At 30.9% G+C, this 19,896-nt stretch overlaps 2 protein-coding genes across 2 annotated transcripts; both read right to left on the bottom strand.

Annotated features, from left to right (window-relative positions):
* Positions 1 to 743: 743 nt before the first annotated feature.
* Positions 744 to 2,944, bottom strand: LOC107852382 (protein DETOXIFICATION 49-like). The gene has a single exon (XM_016697433.2). The coding sequence runs from the start codon at positions 2,497 to 2,499 to the stop codon at positions 997 to 999; it is 1,503 nt and encodes a 500-aa protein (XP_016552919.2). The 5' UTR covers positions 2,500 to 2,944; the 3' UTR covers positions 744 to 996.
* A 4,995-nt stretch (positions 2,945 to 7,939) lies between these two features.
* On the bottom strand, positions 7,940 to 11,033 carry LOC107852396 (sugar carrier protein C-like). Its single transcript, XM_016697440.2, has 4 exons — positions 10,804 to 11,033; positions 10,031 to 10,353; positions 8,965 to 9,597; positions 7,940 to 8,501 (listed from the first exon to the last, which is right to left on the bottom strand). The coding sequence occupies exons 1-4, from the start codon at positions 10,934 to 10,936 to the stop codon at positions 8,031 to 8,033; spliced, it is 1,560 nt and encodes a 519-aa protein (XP_016552926.2). The 5' UTR covers positions 10,937 to 11,033; the 3' UTR covers positions 7,940 to 8,030.
* Positions 11,034 to 19,896: the final 8,863 nt, after the last annotated feature.

A 19,896-nucleotide genomic window follows, 5' to 3' on the forward strand; every position in this document is an offset into this window, starting at 1 on the left:
AGCATATTATCTATTTATCGATTTGATGTATATAATACTGTTTTTTCTTCAAATAAAGCAACCACAATAAACTCCAAACTGTTCAAAGATTCAATGTATAATGCATGGTTAAATATTGCCGGCAGTTGCAAAGATTGAAGATTGAATAGTCTTCTCATGACCCATCCTATGATGGTGGCTCGACATACATACTAAAAAAAAATATTTATTCGCACTCAATTTTAAATAAAAGTTCAATAATTTAACTTAAAAAATGTAAATCGTATAATTATGATTAAATAATTAAAATGAACATAAAAGACATACCTTTCTATTTATTAACATGTTCGAACAAAACTTGTGACCTTGAAAATGTCAATCGAATTGATCTACTAGATTACTACTAGTACTTTGTCCCAACATAAACAAGATAATTGACTTTTAAAGTCAAACAATATACTATCCTTTTATCCTTTTTAGCAATTTAAAAGTCATATACAAGTGTTTCAAATGACAGAAGAAAACAAAGCATGATATAAATTTTGCACAATCTATGGACAGCTAGAATAGCATAAACAATGCCGCCTTTCATTAATTATTAATTTGAGAGAAAGCTTGAAAAAGCAAAAATATATGTAAGTTTGAGTTTAGAAATTGATTCAAATACTGCTTTCATAAAAAAAATAATTCACTTTGGAAGTCAAATATTTGTGCATGATGATAAATTTTGCACAATCTATAGAGTAATGTAGACAGCTAGATTAATGTCACAAATAATGCCGACTTTCATTAATTAATTATATATCTCTCACACACACACCAAAAAAAAAAAAGAAAAGAAAAATCACCTTCTACGTACTTAATTACAATTTAAAGAAAGAAAAAGAACTAATTTAATTTGAGGCACGTCTAAGCTAGCTCTACGCCTCTACTAATGTACAAAAGAAAAAATACACTAATATATATAAAAAAAGAATCAATAATCCCCAAGAATTAAAAGAAAAATAAATGAATAACTCAAACATCTGAATTCTGTAGCTTCTGATAATCCAATGATTCCAAATAATCCTCTGTATTTTCATCTTGATTATCATAATCACCATTGATAATTTCAGTAAGTTCTTTAGCTCTTCTTGCTTGATCTTCCCAATTAGTCTTAACCAATATAATTAACATCATAGTCACAGCACATGAACCTTGTGCACCTAATAATCCAAACCATAATCCTTTAAAATCATATCCCATAAAAAATCCTAACCAAATTGCAATAGGCATTCCAATAATATAAAAACATCCTAAATTAATATTAGCACCTAATTTTGGCCTAGCTGTTCCTCTTAACACACCACAACCTGTTGTCTGTGGACAATTTCCAAGTTCACATAGTCCTATAATAGGTAAAATCGTCGCGGTTAATTTCATAATTTCTTGATCCCGAGTGAACATTTTTGCCCAGATATTCCTGACCATAGTAGCGAAAAATAATGCTGAGATTCCCAAAATAAAACTTGTACATAGCCCAATTATCGCTGCTAATTTAGCGCGATTAGGGCGATTAGCACCTAATTCATTTCCAACTCTTGTTGATACGCCAAAGCTTAATGATGATGGGAAAATGTATATCAAAGCTGTTGTTTGAATTAATATCCCCATTGATGCAACTGTTGATTGTGGATTAATCAAAAGTCCACATAATAAAATCATAATTTCATACCACCACCACTCTAAACACACACTAATACAACTTGGAATTGCTAAATTAACAAGTGATTTCCATCCCCTAAAACAATCTAAAGAAAATCCACCCCAAGTTTTCTCGTAAATCTTAGAAAATATGATATAAACAATTAATGAACCAACAAGATTGAAATTTGTCCAAACCCCACTTAAGGCAACACCTTTAATCCCAAGATTAAGAACTTTGATTAAGAAATAATTGATTGGGATATGAAGAATAATTGCAAAAATAGCACAAAAAGTTAAAGGCAATGTGATGGATTGTGAACGAAGATAAATCCTTAGTGGGTGCAAAAGTGATTGAGCAAAAAGGTCAGGGAGTGAAAAAAGAATGTAATTTTGTGCCATGGATGCAATTTCATGATTTTGGCCACAAAATATCAAGAGTTTTTGCATATATAGCCACAAAATTGAAATGGGAATTGAAGTTAAAAGTAGCAAAAGAATTGTTCTTTGTAATGTAAGGCCTAAAACCTTGAATCTTTTAGCACCAAAAGCTTGTCCACAAATTGGTTCCATTCCCATGGCTAATCCTGAAAGAATCGAATAACCAGTTATATTTGCAAATCCAATTGCAAGTGAACCACCAGCTAAAGAAAGTTCACCTAAATGACCAAGAAAAATCATGGAAATAATTGAACGTGAATAAAGAATTAGGCCTGTAAATATCATTGGAAATGCAATATTGGCTATGCATTTTGCTTCTGAAATTGCAACTGTTAGATGATTTTTTTCCCTTGGTATATTGCTCTTTTCCTTTTGGTCTATCAATCGACTCAACATCTTTAACAAAAAAGAAAAAGTGAAAAAGATGTTTGGAGTACGATAAGGGCAGAGGATACTTTCGATAGAGAGATGAAACGTGTAGAAATCAGAAAAAATATTATCAACGACGAAGATGTTTGAAGTACGGTCGAGTAGTGATAGAGGGTACTTTCGATATAGCAACGAAAATTGTAGAGAAATCAGAAAGAATATAAACGACGAAAAGATGTTTGGAGTACGACCAGAATAGAGGATATTTTTGATATAGAGATGTCAGAAAGAACAACAACGAAGAAAGTACTATGATGTATGAATATATATATATATATTTTTTTTCTTCTTGATTTTGGTAACAAAAAGTTTTAAGGTTTTTTGAGGGGTTCAATATGTGCTGTGGTGTTGGTTGGCTTTTTATAAGTAAGAAAAATAAGAAATTTTTTCTTTGTTTTTATCTATTTCTAATATGGTCGACTTTGAGGAAAAAGAAATAATTTGGTTGACTAAGTTTTGCAAATATAGCCACCATAAAAGTTCAAAGATTTTGAATGTTTCTACTAGAAATTAAAAGTGTCATTTATACAACCGACCAATTTACAATTATGTCACTATTTGGCCTGCATGGATCAAATATACAGCCAAAAAATTTCGAAAAAAATTAAGAAAAATGATGATGGTTAAGATCATGTTTGAGTTTAATTACAGAAAAAAAATATTTTTTTATATATACACAGTTTGTTTGGACTTTGGCAAAAAAAAAATTAAAAATAATTGTGGGACGGTTATTTAATAGCGATAATTAATTAAAATAAGATTTGACTATGAAGGGAGGCAAGGGCAATTCATGTCTGCCGTTTAAGTTAGTGAATTAATACATCTCTTCAATATTGCAAATACTCAGTTACTCTTTAAACCTATTAAATACTCCCTCCATCTCATTTTAGTTGTCTCAATTTGACATTGTACATTGATTAAGAAAAATTACTAATAACATGGTTACTTATCATAATACCCCTATTAAATGATGTTTACATTTTAATTTAGAGAAAAAACAATTAATACTAGGGGTAAACTAGGCATATTTTTTTTCTTGTCTTGATTAATGAAAAAAGACAAATAAAATGAGAAATGAAATTAAAAAATTTGACACGAATAAAATGGGACGGAGGGAGTACTAAGTTTTATGAATATTTTCTAATTTATGTTTGGTGATGAATACAATAAGTAGAAGACTTAAAAAGGGCAAAAAAGCCTCTATTTTTTTTATTTTTTTTTGCTGATGAATTAAAAAGGGCAAAAAAGCCATAAAACACTTTTTTTAATCTTGCGGTATTTGAGAGGTGAATTTAGAATTTAAATTTTATAAGCTTAATTTTTTAAGATTTTTAATATTGAACTTGTCGCATTTTAAAAATTATGAGTTTGAATACACTATTTGTTGCACTTCTAGTAATTTTTTAGTGATCGTCTTTGTCAAAGACTTTTTTGTTACTCATATCAACCTATCCACTTGTGACATCTCCATGGTTTGTCACCAAAACCTTTTCTGATTGACACTTGAAAAAACGACTTTCAGTATCTCATTACCTTGGTGAATCACGATCTTACCTTGGATATTAGCGTTTAAATGTCTATATGTACGAATGACTTTTGTATTCGAAGTAAGTTCTCACATAAATTTATATTCAACTTAAAAAATAATTTCAAAATCACAAACCTGCATCCATCTCTGTCCGCTATCTTAGCTAATTCAAATTTCAATCGTATAGCACTCTCTATTAGAAATTCAAAACTTTTAATTAATCGCAGAGGAATCCAACCAATATCATGACATCCCTAGTTGGTAATTAGAAAAGAAATACTTGTTCTAAAAGAAACTAGCCAACATTAGGTTTAGTACCAAATTAAGAAAAGGCAATTTGACCATACAAAGATAACTCTAAATTATTCGTTTTACTTGGACTAATTAAAATTCCATTACTTAACTACACATTTAAATGAAGTTTTATTAGCTGCCAATCTTTGTCCATTCTTTTGTCTAATACTATACACTTGCCAACTTTTGCCTAATATTTATACATATATTTTTGGTACATCCACTTTTGCCTAATATTCTAATACTACCATATGTTGTGACTCGTCAAAATTCTTCAACCACTAGTGGCAAAATTTTGAACAAAAATATATGTAAAGAAAAAGAAAGATAACTATTCTTTTTTTGTCTTATATTAGAATTTTAAGATAGAAATTAAAGACAGCGAAATAGACAAAACATTTGAGAATACAACATAAATAGTGTTTTCTTGTGGGTGGGGTATGGGTACACAGAGTTTCTAAAGAAACAGTTTACAGTGAATTGTTCTTTGTGTTGTGGGGAATGAACATGCGTATTATGGGGACGAACATGTGTATCATAGATACTGTTGAATCGTAAGGGTTCATCATCACTAAGGGATCAAGTTTCACTTACAAATAATTTACAGTTAATTATTCTTTGCGTTGTGGGGAATGAACATGTGTATCATAGGTATGAATATTTGTATCATGAGTACTGTTGAATCGTAAGGGTTCATTGTCACTAAGGGATCAAGTTCCACTTACAAACAGTTTAGAGTTAATTATTCTTTACGTTGTGGGGAATGGACATATGTATTATGGGTATGAACATGTGTATCATAGGTACTGTTGAATTGTAAGAGTTCATCATCACTAAGGGATCAGGTTTCCCTTACAAACAGTTTACAGTTAATTGTTCTTTGCGTTGTGGGGAATGAACATGTGTATCATGGGTACTGTTCAATTGTAAGGGTTCATCATCACTAAGGGATCGGGTTCATAAGGAGTTATAAATAACAAATAAAATAAAAACACAAAGTAAATGCACTAAATAAATCAACACACAAGACTTTTACGTAGAAACCTCAAAATCACGACCCGTTTTTAAAGGTTTTCTCAAGATCCACTATAATCTGAAAACTCTAATTACGGATTCCCACAAGATTTAACTCTAAATCCTAAGACTTGCAGTACCTTTACTACAAATCCCTCAAGACACAGAGGCGGATCTAGGATTTAAAGTTTGTGGATTTCCACGTTAGATAAAAATAAAACCAAAAGAGTAACTAACGGATTTGAACCTACAATCACGAGGTCAACAAACTTTAGCAAGTCACTCCAATCCACTACATCAATAACACACTTTGTTTATGAGTTTCCAATTTATAATTCTTGTATATTTACCAGATTTCTCAATATAATTATAAGTTCCGCACGAAAGTTATTGAGTTCCCGAGAACCATCTCTCGACTCCCTGGATCAACCCCTGTCAAGACAACTTTGTCTTATTCTTCACTTAATCAACTAGCTCTAGCCAACCATTCTTAGACAACATTACCTAACCAAACAATTGAAACAAAGAGAAAAACTTTACTCACAAACACTAGAGTGAATCAATTTCTAGAACATGACTTAAGATAAGCAAAACTAAAGAACAAGAGAATTTTTGGACCTTGAGCACAAGAGCTTTTCCTGTCTTTTGATGAAATGAAATTGTAAAACTATCTCTCAGAGTTGGTTCCTTTTGCTTATATAGACGTGTGTGAATTTTGGTTGGAATTTAATTGGACCAGGTGTCCATTTGTTGAACACTGTGCACCTGCACAGTAATTATGCTATAGGACAAAATTGTGCAGTATGTACAACTGTCTTTCAGCAGTTCTCAGTAATGCATATAACGGACCTAGTCCCTGAGAGGTTACATAGTCATCATCAAAACATAGAGCAACAAGTATCAAATTTCGTGATCGGACAGTAAATATCTCTCACTTCTTAATTATTAGTGTTGGATTCAAATTCATAGAATAGAATAATTTCAGGTAGGAGGCGGAGAAATTTACCTGCATAAATGAGATTTTCTGTCGCAAATTTAGATTATTCAAGCCCTAAAACAATTATTGGACACCAGCTGAAAAACAAAAACAAAAATCCCTCGATTCTTAGTTGATAATGTTGGATTCGAATTCTTAGAATAAAGTAATCTTTGGTAGGGATTACATAGATTTACCTTCGTAAATGAGATTTTTTGTTGTGAATCTAGATTACTCGAGATCTAAAATAAATACTGAACATCGATAGAAAACAAAAATGTGTAATATAACATGTTATTTATACTGTACAAAGTGCTGATCTAGCGAGACACAATTAATAGGTTTCTAAAAAGTCAAGTAAAACGTGCTTATATGCTTAATTAATTATATTAACCACTAGTAATAGTGGCACTTCTATTTCATTTCATTCATGATATCTCAACTAATTTTTTCATTTTAAACCTATAATTAATTTTATTCATCTATTTCATTCGCTACGCTCATAACACTTCATTCATGATACTTCGAATTATATAAATAATTGAAATATCATCTTAAAAACTTTATTAATCAACACTGAACAAAGCTCTTTACTAAAACACTGACTACTGTTTGAATGGATGAAATTTTTACTAATTAAATGAGGCTGCGCTATTAATTTCAACGCATTAAAACAATATTTCTCCTCCTTTTTATCATATGATAAAGAAAATTATTAAGAAAAAGATTCCTAGTTGTAATTTTAGAATATGCTATATAGATTAGTCTCCTTAAAATTAAACTTGCGTTTTAGATGTATTCAACCGTAATATTTCTCAAGAAATGTGATATGTATGTGAAATAAAGTTAAATATTTGAATAAATTCACAAATCACATTTTGTTTGAATACATTCCCCTTGATATAGAAATTTTTGTCTTGCAAATAATTGACACACTATAGACAAAAAAAAACTATAGGTTACTTTCATGTTATTTTTTCCTTTTGATGTCGGTGCGTGGTCTTGATCCATAAGATTTTAGAGACTTATACAATTTCTTTAACGAGTTAACTATTTGGATTTTCAAGAGATATTTTTTCAATGCCAAAAAGTTCTTCTTGAGAAAAAAAAGGACTAAGAACAATCTTTTTGAAAAAAAAAAAAAGAAAGAAAGAAAAAGAAGAAGACAAAGAACAATTAGGTTATTATTTTTTTTTTTTTGTAGCTATTTATTATTCGTCCGAGTTTAATTGTTATATATTAGTGATGCAAAGATTATTGTACAAAAACTTATTTAATAGCATTAGTTTACAATATTTAAAAAGAAAAACAGTAGATTCAAAAATATGATGGGGACGGATAAGGATAGGAGTAAATATATGAAAGAAAATGGCACCACCAAAGATGTGGTGCAATGGATGGGGCTGTTTCTCCCTTAACTAGAGGTCTTGAGTTTGAGACCTGCGTATGAAAAAAATCTTTGGTAGGGAGCACTATCCCCCGAATGGGGCCCTACCCGACGTGAATTCGGATTAATCGGACTCTAATGCGGGTACCGAGGAGAAAAACCCCCCCAAAAAGGAAGGAAAATGGCAACAATAATTTTAAAAAAAAATTAAAAATTCACATTTATAACAAAAACTAATGAATAAAATTAATGTCTCCAATTTTTATCAAAACAAATCTAACTAATCTACTTCTATTGCTTTAAACTTGCCCCTTATGTTGTGGTGATTTTTGAATATCATCATCTATTTGATTAGTAGTAACATATCTTTTCCAATACCAATGTTGACACCAAATCTTTGTCATATCATCAATTGGAATCCCTTTAGTCTCTGGGAGGTAGAAGTACATGAACACTGTCATGGCCGCCACGAAAAATGCGAAAAACAAGAAGAGTCCAAACTTAAAGGCACATAACATTGCAGTGAAGATCTCGGCAATGAAGAAGGTGAAAATCATGTTGACCATCACGTTCAAGGATTGACCAGCCGGTCGAACCTCCAAGGGGAAAATCTCACTAGGGACTAACCACCCTAGTGGGCCCCACGACCACGCGAAACCGGCCACGTATATGCAGATGAACACCACAACAAATGCTGCATACCATATTGGCAATGTACCTGGATTGCCACTTATTCCAAACTTTAGTCCAATCGAAATCGCGATAATAATCTGTACCCAAAAAAATAAACAATATAATTAATACAACATAATAATACAAATATGTTGTCTCATAGGATTGTTAATAATGACTAAGATAAAAGTATATACTAACAATATTCCAATATAGTGACCTTCGAGTTCTTTATGATATGTATGCAACTGAAGCAGATTCTCTTGCTTAATGAGTAACAAAAGGAATTAAATGAAAACTATTTTCACACTCGTCAAGTAAGGTATGACGAGTGTGAAAAATTGGGTTCATTAAGTTTGTTACAATACACAACTGAATCACATTCTTACTAACAAAAGCGACGAAAGGGGTTTTGTGAAAAACAAGGTTCTTGAAGTTCGTTACAATATGCTAAAAAGAAAAAATAAAGAAGTAGGGGTTTTCTAATAGAAACACGATTCTGGACAAAATCAATCTAGAAAAGGACTCGACACGGGGTTAATTGAATTGAAGAGAAAGTACCTGACAAATAAGCATTTGTATGCCACCTTCAAGAAAGAGAACTCTCCTTCCAACTCTATCAACAGTAAGAAGTGACACAAAAGTAGCAATAAAGTTGACAATACCAGTAATCACAGCAGACATGAGTGAAGCAGTGTCACCAAAACCAATTGTCTTGAACAAAACAGGTGCATAAAACATAATTACATTCATCCCAGTCAACTGTTGAAAGGCAGGAATAGCTATAGCAAATATCAACTGTGGCCTATACTGCCTATCTTTCAACAAATTTTTCCAAGGACTTACAACTTGTTTTGACCTATTACTTGCTTCAACCAAATCATTAAACTCAGCATCAACATTGTCAATTCCCCTTATTTTCAACAGCCTTGATTTAGCCTCGTCCTCTTTGCCGCGTTCAATTAGAGAATTTGGTGTGTCGGGGAGAAAAAGCGAACCAACTATGAATATCAATGCCGGTACAATTGCTCCTCCTAGACTCAAACGCCAACCCCATCCGCCTTCTATTTTCGCGAAAAAATAATTGAGTAGGTTTGCTGCAAAGATTCCAATTGTGATGGAGAGTTGAAACACTATGTTTAGCGCACCACGGTACTTGTATGGCGCCATTTCCGATAGGTACACTGGCACAGACTGCAACAAAAATATATTAAACTGTCAGTATACGTAACATAAATAAATAGGAAACAATGAATATGTCTAGTTAGCACATAATGAATGAGTCAAGTTAGCTCACCCAACCACTTAAACTAATGATAGCCATTAGATGTACACTATATGTATAATTCATGTGTGATATGTATATAATTATGTATGATCAGTGTATAATACATGAATACCAATGAATTGCGTAAAGATCCCAAAAAAGTACACCCATATTAGTTGGTCAATTTTACTTTTTACACGCATTTACAAACAAGTGTGAATACTTCCAAAAGAATTAAGTGCAAGGGTAGTAGTATAAAAAAAGTTAATTAATGCTTTCTTGATTTATTAAGGTAGACAACTAATATAGGACAACTATTTTATTTCATGATGACCAACTAATACGGGACAGACGGAGTACCTGATTGGCAAAACCAATACCAAGACCAAGAAGCAGTCTACCAATAATGAGCATAGCAACATTTTTGGCAAATCCATTGATAAAACCACCAATTAAGAAAAGACCTCCACCAAATAGCATAGACAATTTTCTTCCCATAAGTCTAGTTATTCTTGAAGCAGACCATGAAGCAACAAGTGCAGCCAAATATAGAGATGATGTAAACAATGTCAATGTTGGACTGTTGAATTTGCAGTACTGATTTGTTGACACACTGTGTGTAGTCTTTGCATACACATCTGGGAAAAACTTCTTCAAGAATGGTGGCATTGATGTCACACCCCCTAGTTAATAAAAAATAAATTCAACATTATGTCAAATATTATTTATACAATAAGATCAGTAACGAGATTCATTGAATAGAATAAAAAATATTTATACAATCATACACAAAACTATTTTACTAGATATGTATACAAACAAAATAAGAACACATGACACAACTTGGGTTCTATATAGGAACTGGACGATCCTATTTGGTCAAACACTTAGCGACAAACTCCTATGTTCCTTTTATTACTGTATTTCTGAGCAAGATCCTGGATAACAAGCCTAAAGGTTTTCTTCTTGATGATATCAATATTGATGATAGTGACAATATCATCTCTTCAAATATTGACAACCTCGAAAAAAACCTATGTACATCACTATAACAACTAACTTGTGTGTATAACTTAAATCCTATGCAAAACACAATACATGAAACAAAAAAATTAATTAAAACAAATACAAACCTGAAATTCCAATGTCATAACCAAAGATTAAACCACCCATAGCAGCAACAATACAAGTAATTAACACTTTAGTTGTGAGTTTTCCAGGATATGCCTTGCCATTTGTTGGCCCTAATCCACCTCCTCCAGCCATATTTTTTTTTAATTATTAGTTTTTCACTTTGTGTTATACGTTTGAAGTATGAAAACAAGAATGAAAATATAAATAGACTCAAGATTTAGCCCTTATGTTAAAATTCTTTTACTGTTATAAATATAATTGATAACTATCTACTTATATTCTTATCATAAAGAGTTTGTTTCTTTTCAAACACTGCATCCAAAAAAGAATTTTAATTGGAATAGGACAGGATTTTCACAATTTTTACCTTATTTTTTTGGGAGTTCTATCATGTTAGTACTAGATTTGGTATAACTATTTTTTTTTAATTACTTATTATAATAACTGTAATTTTTGTTCGGTTATATTTCCTATTTATGACTTGAATTGGTTTGCCATGATTATGTCTGATCATTTAATTTCTCTCATGCTACTTCATATTACTATAATTTTTGTTTAGGGAGTATCACACATTAATCATATTTGGCTCTATTCTTTGTCCTTGTGCCTAATACCTTGCGTTAAATTAGTACATATTTGGGAGTCGTGGTTGGTCAGGGTGACATGTATAATTACAACTTAGAGCCCGTTTGGATAGAATTAAAAAAATATTTCTTTAAATTATGCGAATATAAACTTAAAAATAAGTGTTTATACATTAAGCAGATAAGTGTTTGAATAAAAGTGCGAAAACTGAAAAAAAAGTTGATGTATTTGGTAAGCAAGTGACGTTAAACACTTTTTCGTTGTCAACATGATTTAAATATCCTTAAAGTTGTTAATACCATATATATAAGGTGAATTATTTATAATTTTTAATTCTAAAAGAAATTTTTTTGAGCAAACCTCCAATGTAATGATGAATTCACTGAAACAAATGAGAAAGATGGAGAAAATTGGAGGGAAAAGAAGGCAAAGAGAAAAAGAAAGAGAAATCATATAATTAAGGGTTACAAGCTCAGGGTACTGTTGAAATTGAAGGAAAATGTAAGGAATAAAAAGGTAAATATTTTAAAATTTTAATCTAAAAAGTAAAATAATTGGGGGTACCAGCTTCTTACTTTTTGCCCTTTTAAAATCGGATTTTAGATTATTTTAAGCACTTTTTAATTTTAATTAAAACCTAAAAAAGCTAAAAAAAAAAAAAAGAAGAAGAAAAGAAATTAAAAGCTGATTTAATCAGATTTTAATAGGGTAAAATTCAGAAATAGCATACTTAAGAGCCTAATTATTAGTTTTATAGCAACAGTTTCATAATTACATTTTATAGCAACTTATATTTTGTATTTGTTAAAAATGTTGCTGTAAAAATACATTTACAATAAATTTACTGTCCTTAAGTAACTGAAATTAGTTGAGCTATATATGGTATAGTTACCAATCAAGTAAATTTATAGATTCTTTTTCCATTTAAAACTCTTAAAAAACGTGACTTCCGTTATTTCTTCACAAAACATTTACAAAAATTCAAATTTCAGTTTTTCCCCATTAACAACTGCATATTTTCTTAGCAATTTGATTTAAACCAACCCTGTTTTGGAAATTCAAGCATTGATATTGCTGAATCTAACTGGACTGATTCTTCTTCGAAATCAATAGCTATTGTTTAATTGTTGAATCAACGATGAAGTAATTTGTTTGAATCAAATTTAATTGTTGATTCTTCTGTTCCATTTGTTAGAATTTAACTGTCAGTTGAAAATTTAACCATTACTACTGTTTAAGGTACGTAATCATTATTGTTATTCAGTTCATTTTTTTTAAACCATTACTGATGTGCCTATTGAGTTTTTGTTGTTGTCGTTAATTTGTATGTGAAAAAATTGTAAAAGAAATTCGAGTTAGAATCAAGGCAGCAATAAAATTGGAATTCAACTATCTGTTGCAAATTTCAGCATAAAAGATGTTTCAAGTGTAAAAAATTCAGTATTCGACTATTGTTTTGAGGATCGTTTGTATATATTTTGATTGTTTTAACAATTGAACAAATTGTAAACAACTTTCGAATCCTCGTTTATTCAATTATTTTCTAAAATTCTAGCTAAACGAATGATCGAATTTAGCTATTGAATTTGATGATATTATATGAACCTATATCAAAGTATAAATTATCTGCTACATATGTATTTTTGATGTGCTTAATGATAACACTGCATATGTATTTTTTATATGATTAATGTTAACATTGCATATGTATTTTTTTTTTTGTTGTCGGAATTCTATAGTATAAATGTGTATTTGAAAAGATATTTTACTTTAAGCAAATGTTGTGTAAATGTATTTTTTAAATTGAGATGTTGACATTTGACAAATATGTATAAAACATATCAAATTACAAATTAGGTATGCTCCAGATGTATTTTTTTGATATGCTTAATGTTAACACTGCATATGTATTTTTGATATGATTTATGTTAACACTGCATATGTATTTATGTTAACACTGCATATGTATTGCGTACCTGTTTTACTTCTGTTTGATTCAGTAGTTTCTGTATTTGGTTGAAAACTTTTGCTGTGTTTGTATTTTAATTTAAACAAATATTGTTTAAATGTATTTTTTAAATGGAGATATTGGCTGTGTAACTTTGTCTGCACTTAAAGATGTAAAGTGTGTGTTAAAATGAGTGATATCTGACAAATATGTATATTTTTTTATTTATTGATTAAATCAAGTAGAAATGGGAAGCATACCAGTCCTTGTGAAACACTTTGATCGATGGACGTACGAAAAGAACTTCGAAGAATATGTCACTGATGCTATACTGTTGAGCACATCAGCAACATTCGTTGAGCTGCACAATGTTTTGGCATCTTACTTAAGTGTGGATTTAACCAGCAAACGTATTCTAGTGGAATATCAAATCACTGCTAATGCAGAGCAGATAGAAGTATATAATGATATGGGTTTAAAGGTGTTTATATTGCAGAAAAATTTGATACAAGATATGAATTGTCTTCCTTTATATGTAAGCATTTGGGATAAAGTTGTAGGGAGCAACTTGACAAATTCATCTATTTGTATTGTTGAAAGAGGAATCAACTGTAACAACTTGCAAAAAGTGATAAATACAACAAATGAAGGAGCTTTGGTGGTTTGTGAAGATACACAAGCATTAGATTTTTTTTGAGATGGATACTATTGAGGTGATTATCTCAGACCCACATCACAAACATGTTGAGGACGACTAGGTTTACTTGACAATTTTTTTTAAAGTCGGTCACGAAGGACTATGCAATTAGGGAGAAGTTTCAAACGCGCAGTAAAAGGTCTAGTCAGAAAACGTACGTACATTCTATATCACTCTGATTTTGTTCAATATTACTTTAGATATGTATTTTGAATGTATTTAATCATGTTTGATGCAGTTATACATTGTTTTGCAAATCAAGAAACTGCAAGTTCTTAATGCGTACATCAAGCATGAGAGACACTGAAATGTTTAGAATTAGAAGATTCATACCTGAACATACTTGCCCAGTGAAGGACAAGATCTATCCAAAGGTTCATGCAACTAGTATGTTGATAGCTGGTATGGTTAAACAGAAATTCAAAAACTACAAACGAAAATACAGTGCAACGGAAATAAAAAATGACATGAAGGAAGAGTTTGGTATGGATTTGACATACACTTTATGTTGGAGGGCCAAGAAAAGAGCATTAGAAGAGTTGAGGGGTAAGCCATCAGCATCTTATGAAAAACTGCCATCATACTTATATATGTCGAATACTATCTATCCGGAGTCACATATAAGAATAAAAAAGACAGATGATAATGCGTTCTTGTATGTATATATCGCTCTACATGCATTCATTAAAGGATTCGATCATTGTAGACCAGTCGTAGTTGTTGATGCTAGTCATCTGAGAAGAATGTATACCTGGGCATTTGTAACAGCATGTACAACGGACGGAGCAGGTTAGTATCATTTAATAATAATTACATTGTATAACTGATTGTATTTTTTTTGTATTTCTGCTGTTGACTTGAAAAATACATATATCCACTTCATATATACATATCTGTATATAATTACATATATTTTCAATGTTTCCTGAATGAAACATGTAAAGTTGATTATGTTTGATAGTGAGGTGCATGTAGATTTTATTATATGTAATTGATACCATTTCAGGTAGATAACATATACATTTTAATTTACCTGTATTTGTAATAAATACATATGCAGTTTCTATATGTATTAAATCGGCATGCACAGATTTTTTTTATATTTGCAGGTCTTATATTTTCTTTGGCATATGGTGTGCTTGATTCTGAAAATGATGAATTATGTATACAGGTCATATATTTTCTTTGGCATATGGTGTGCTTGATTCTAAAAATGATGCATCCTGGACATGGTTCTTCGAGAATCTAAAGGAAGCGTACAGGGAAAGACAAAACATATGTGTTATGTCTGATAGGAATTCAAGCACCATAAAGGTCGTTGGTGATGTGTACAAATATGTTCCACATTATGCATGTATGTGGCATCTATGAAAAAATGTGAATTTTTTTTACCGAAAGTCACACGACGCATTGTCAGAGATCTTTTATACAATGGCCAAATCATATTCAAAGTCAGAATTCCACATGTTAATGGAAAAAGTTGAGGCAGCTGATATTAGGGTGAAGAAATATTTGAAATTGGCGGGTTACGAAAAGTGGGTTAGGTCGTATGCAACAGTTCACCGAGGATGGACTTTGACTTCAAACATTGCGGAGTCAATAAATGGAGTGCTTGTATCAGCTAGAGAACTGCCAATTTATGACTTTCTTGAGGAAGTTCGATTACTGTTTGCAAAATGGAATTGTGCAAATAGGCAGGAGGCTTCATATACCTTCACAACACTCATTGAAAAGTTTAATGACATACTCAGTGAGAACGAGGTTTTGTGTACCCGAACGACGGTATGACCTTTTAGATTTGTGAAAATTATAATTATGAAAACATAAATAGGAAAATACTTTCTATGCAGTTGTAAATTAATGAAAAGATATACAACATAAAAAATAAGAACATTTAAAAACATAATATGTATTTTGCAGATGTATTTTATTGTATTGAAAATTATTAACAACTGCATATGTATTTGGTTGCTCTGTAAAAATGTACTCTGCATATGTATTTTTATTATATATGTAGTTTTTTGAGAAAAAACATTTTCCCCCCCTGAACTTGTTCTCCAAACTCACTTTAGCACTTAAACTTAACTTTCATTTATTTACTCCCCTTAACATCTTTAAAGTGAATTATTTTCCCCCTTAATGCTGACGCGGCATTTGAAATAAAAAACGGGCGCGTTTCAGATTTTTCTTCTTCTTTTCTCACTTATATTTACACACACACACACACACACACACACACACACACATATATAAAAGAAAAACTCCTTTCTTCTTCAATACCCCCTACCCCCTTTACCTCTCATCCCCACCCCACACATCTACACCCCACCCCCCACACCATTTTATTCTCCAATACATCAACAAACAACAATACCCATTTTCTACCACAATTAATTCTTCCATTAACAACCTCAAATATATCCTCTAACAACAGTTTCCTCCATTTTTTTTTATTTTTTTCCATTGATACATTCTCCAACGAAGACATTGAAGACATTAAATTGCTTCATTAATTCAGTTCGAAGAATAACAAAATTGAAAGAAATTTTTGTAACTTTTATTTTTAAAGTTCATTGTTCCTTCTCTATTCTTTATTTATGTTTACATTTTCAATGGTGAATTTGGTGGTTGAAAACTTGAGGTGTTTAATGGAGGAAAAATTTTAGTTTGATATTTTTGTGATTGTTCTCTAATGGTGTTAATTAAGGAAAATGAAAAAAAAATGGGAGGTGGGGATGGGGGTTGGCTGGAAGAAGAGAAAGAGTGGGTGGTTTGAAGAAGAAGAAAAATGAGGGATGGAGGTGGAGGAAAATTGAAATTGAAGGTGGGGTGAGAGGTTGTTAATGGAGGAAAATTGAAAAACAATGGAGATGGGGTGGATTTGAAGGAGGAGGGGAGCTGGCGGGTGGGGGGGAGGGGGGAAGTAAAGAGGGGCAGGGTGTGCAGGATGGGGTGAGGGTGTGAAGAAAAAAGAAAATGGGGGTGGGGGTGTACTTTTTATTTAATATATATAAATATGTATGTATATATATATATATATATATATATATATAAATATATAAATAAAATAGTATATATATTTGTTATTTTTTTCAAAAAAATATATAAAAATAATGTGGGAGGGATTATTTTTTTAAAAAAAAATAGTAATTTCTTATGTGGCAATGACGTGGCTCCAACGTGGCATTAAAGTGTAAGCGAGTGTAACACACTCTCCGTTGTGAGAGTAGTATTCAGTTTTGAAGGGTGAAAATTATTCACTTTAAAGATGTTAAGGGGGGTAAATAAATGGAAGTTAAGTTTAAGTGCTAAAGTGAGTTTGGAGGACAAGTTCAGGGGGGAAAAGATGTCTTTTCTCTATTTTTTTTGCAAAAATGCTAGTGTGATTACAACATATCATGGAATATGGAATTCATCTTTTTGTATTAGTGCATTTAATTTTTTATTTTTATGTCAGGTTGTACCAGCCACATAATATGTGTGTACGGTACACGACAAACAAAAGCACTTCATTTTTTGCATCAAGAAAAAAAAGTGCTCATGTAATGCTTTTCAAATAGATGAGATATCATGTACACATGTTTGTGCGGTGTTGGAGAAATTTTTTTTTGAGAAGGGGCCATACTGTTCTGATTTGTTTAAACCAAAAACAGTTTTGAAGACATATGATGTTCCAATCAATCCGTTGCCACACAACGATGACTGGATAATTTCAGAGAGTATACTTGGTGAAATAGTACTGCCTCCAAAATTCAAAAGACCTCCAGGAAGACCTGCAAAGAAGTATCGTGGAAAATCTGGCCGAGATATGTTTGGAAAGAAGAATATCAACTCATGCGGTGGTTGTGGGGTTAAGGATCACAATAGGCGTTCTTGTAGGAAATATCGCAAAAGATACATTTCTTCTTCTGTATTATTTCTTAAATTTTTTTTTTTTTTATAATGATGAACTAATTCAGTTTAGTTAATACATTTATGAATCATTTGACAATTGGAGATAGTAATATCTGAATACTGGAGCTATATATGTTTCAAAATCTGAACATTACACATGCATTTTCAAGCAGCAGTTCATATGTATTTTTGACATAGTAAATATATTTTAGGTTAAAGGTGGTAACTTTGATTAACCAAACAAGTATATGATTCCTAATTGTTCAAAAGTTTAAATATATGTGACATATCCTGTAAATATATGTTTGAATTGCATAATGTTATTACTGCATATATATTTATATTGTAAAAATACATTTGATGTATAATTCATATGCATTTTTAACAAAAATATCATCACTGCATATATATTTTGTAACTAAAATCAAATCTATAACTGCATTAAAAAGCCAAATTTATCTTTAATTCAAATTCTCTTGTATAATGATTTAAAATGAACACATATCAAAATTACATATTAGGTTCGATCAATATGTATTTTCCAACAGCTTTATATTAACACGGCATATGTATTTTTTTGGGAAATATTTTTAATGTATAATCCATATGTATTTTGAAGCAAAAATATCAACACTGTATACATAGGCGGATCCAGGATTCGGACTCTCCGGGTGCCAAGTGAACCAGTGTCCAGAAGTCAAGAAATAGAGGTGAAATCGTGATTTGAAAATTGAGAGAATAGCATAGGATTTTTTTAAGATGGATGAGAGAGAATAAATTATTTTTTAACAACTAAAGAAATTTTTAAAAACGGTCAAAAATAATAATTAATTGTATAATTAAGTCAACTGTAATTAGCATAATATTATGCAAAACATAATTACGCTTGCACTAGCAAAAATGATTTTTGTTGCTAGCAAAGGTCGAACCCACGACCTTTAGTTCCACTAAAAACCACAAGTTACCACTTGCACTAGATATTACTTTGGTGTAAAGGGTGACAAGTTTTTATTTCAATATATCAGTGTATATTGCTTTAAAAAAAAAATTTGCTGCCAACAAAGGTTGAACCCGCGACCTTTGGGAAACAACAAGCGCACCTTACCACCTACGCTAAATATCAGTTTGGCATTGAGGGTGACAGGTTTTTTATTTTAATATGTCAGTGTATATATACCTATATATAGAGAGAGTTTCCGTCGAAGTTTACGGGTGGCGTGCCATCCTCACGAGCCTTAATAGATCCACCCCTGACTGCATATATATTTTGTAAATAACTGTATTAAAATCTCAAATTTCACTTTAATTTAAATCCTAATTTATAATTATAGATAGTGAAAACATACTAAAAATGCATATTAGGTATGTTGCAGTTGTATTTTTATAATGTTTGATTCTAACATTTCATATGTATTTTTATACTGAAAACAATTGATTTATACTACATATGTATTTTTAAGCATAATATGAAAACTACATATGTATTTTTTAACTAAATCTCACAGTAAAAGGTAGAACTCCATAAATCTCACACTACATGTTATATTTAACAATATAGGAAGGTGGTGAAAAACTTTAAAGAACAACAACAACATACTAAAATACATATTAGGAATGGTCCATATGTATTTTTGCAATATTTGATTTTAACACTGCATATGTATTTTTAGGATAAATACAATTGATTTATACAATATATATATATATATATATATATATATATATATATATATATATATTTTTTTAAACATAATATAAAAATTACGTATGTATTTTTTAACAAAATCACACAGTAAAAGGTATAACTCCATGAAATAGAACCAATTCAAAACATAAAAACTAGTGTGTACAATCAAAACCTACATCCATAAACTAGTTTCTAAAATGCAAAATGTCAAAAATCCATCAACCATCATACATCAACAACTTCAGTGACACTAGTTATTTTACTTTGCCTTGCAGGCCTCA

Source organism: Capsicum annuum, chromosome 1, assembly GCF_002878395.1.
Source record: "Capsicum annuum cultivar UCD-10X-F1 chromosome 1, UCD10Xv1.1, whole genome shotgun sequence".
NCBI lineage: Eukaryota > Viridiplantae > Streptophyta > Magnoliopsida > Solanales > Solanaceae > Capsicum > Capsicum annuum.

Bases quoted from the DNA above. Each gene is read 5' to 3' on its own strand.
- LOC107852382 (XM_016697433.2), bottom strand. From the start codon at position 2,499: ATGTTGAGTCGATTGATAGACCAAAAGGAAAAGAGCAATATACCAAGG.
- LOC107852396 (XM_016697440.2), bottom strand. From the start codon at position 10,936: ATGGCTGGAGGAGGTGGATTAGGGCCAACAAATGGCAAGGCATATCCT. The intron at 10,354-10,803 runs GTTTGTATTTGT...TTTATTAACTAG, and splicing joins TTATGACATTGGAATTTCAG to GGGGTGTGACATCAATGCCA. The intron at 8,502-8,964 runs GTACTTTCTCTT...TTTTGGGTACAG, and splicing joins TACAAATGCTTATTTGTCAG to ATTATTATCGCGATTTCGAT.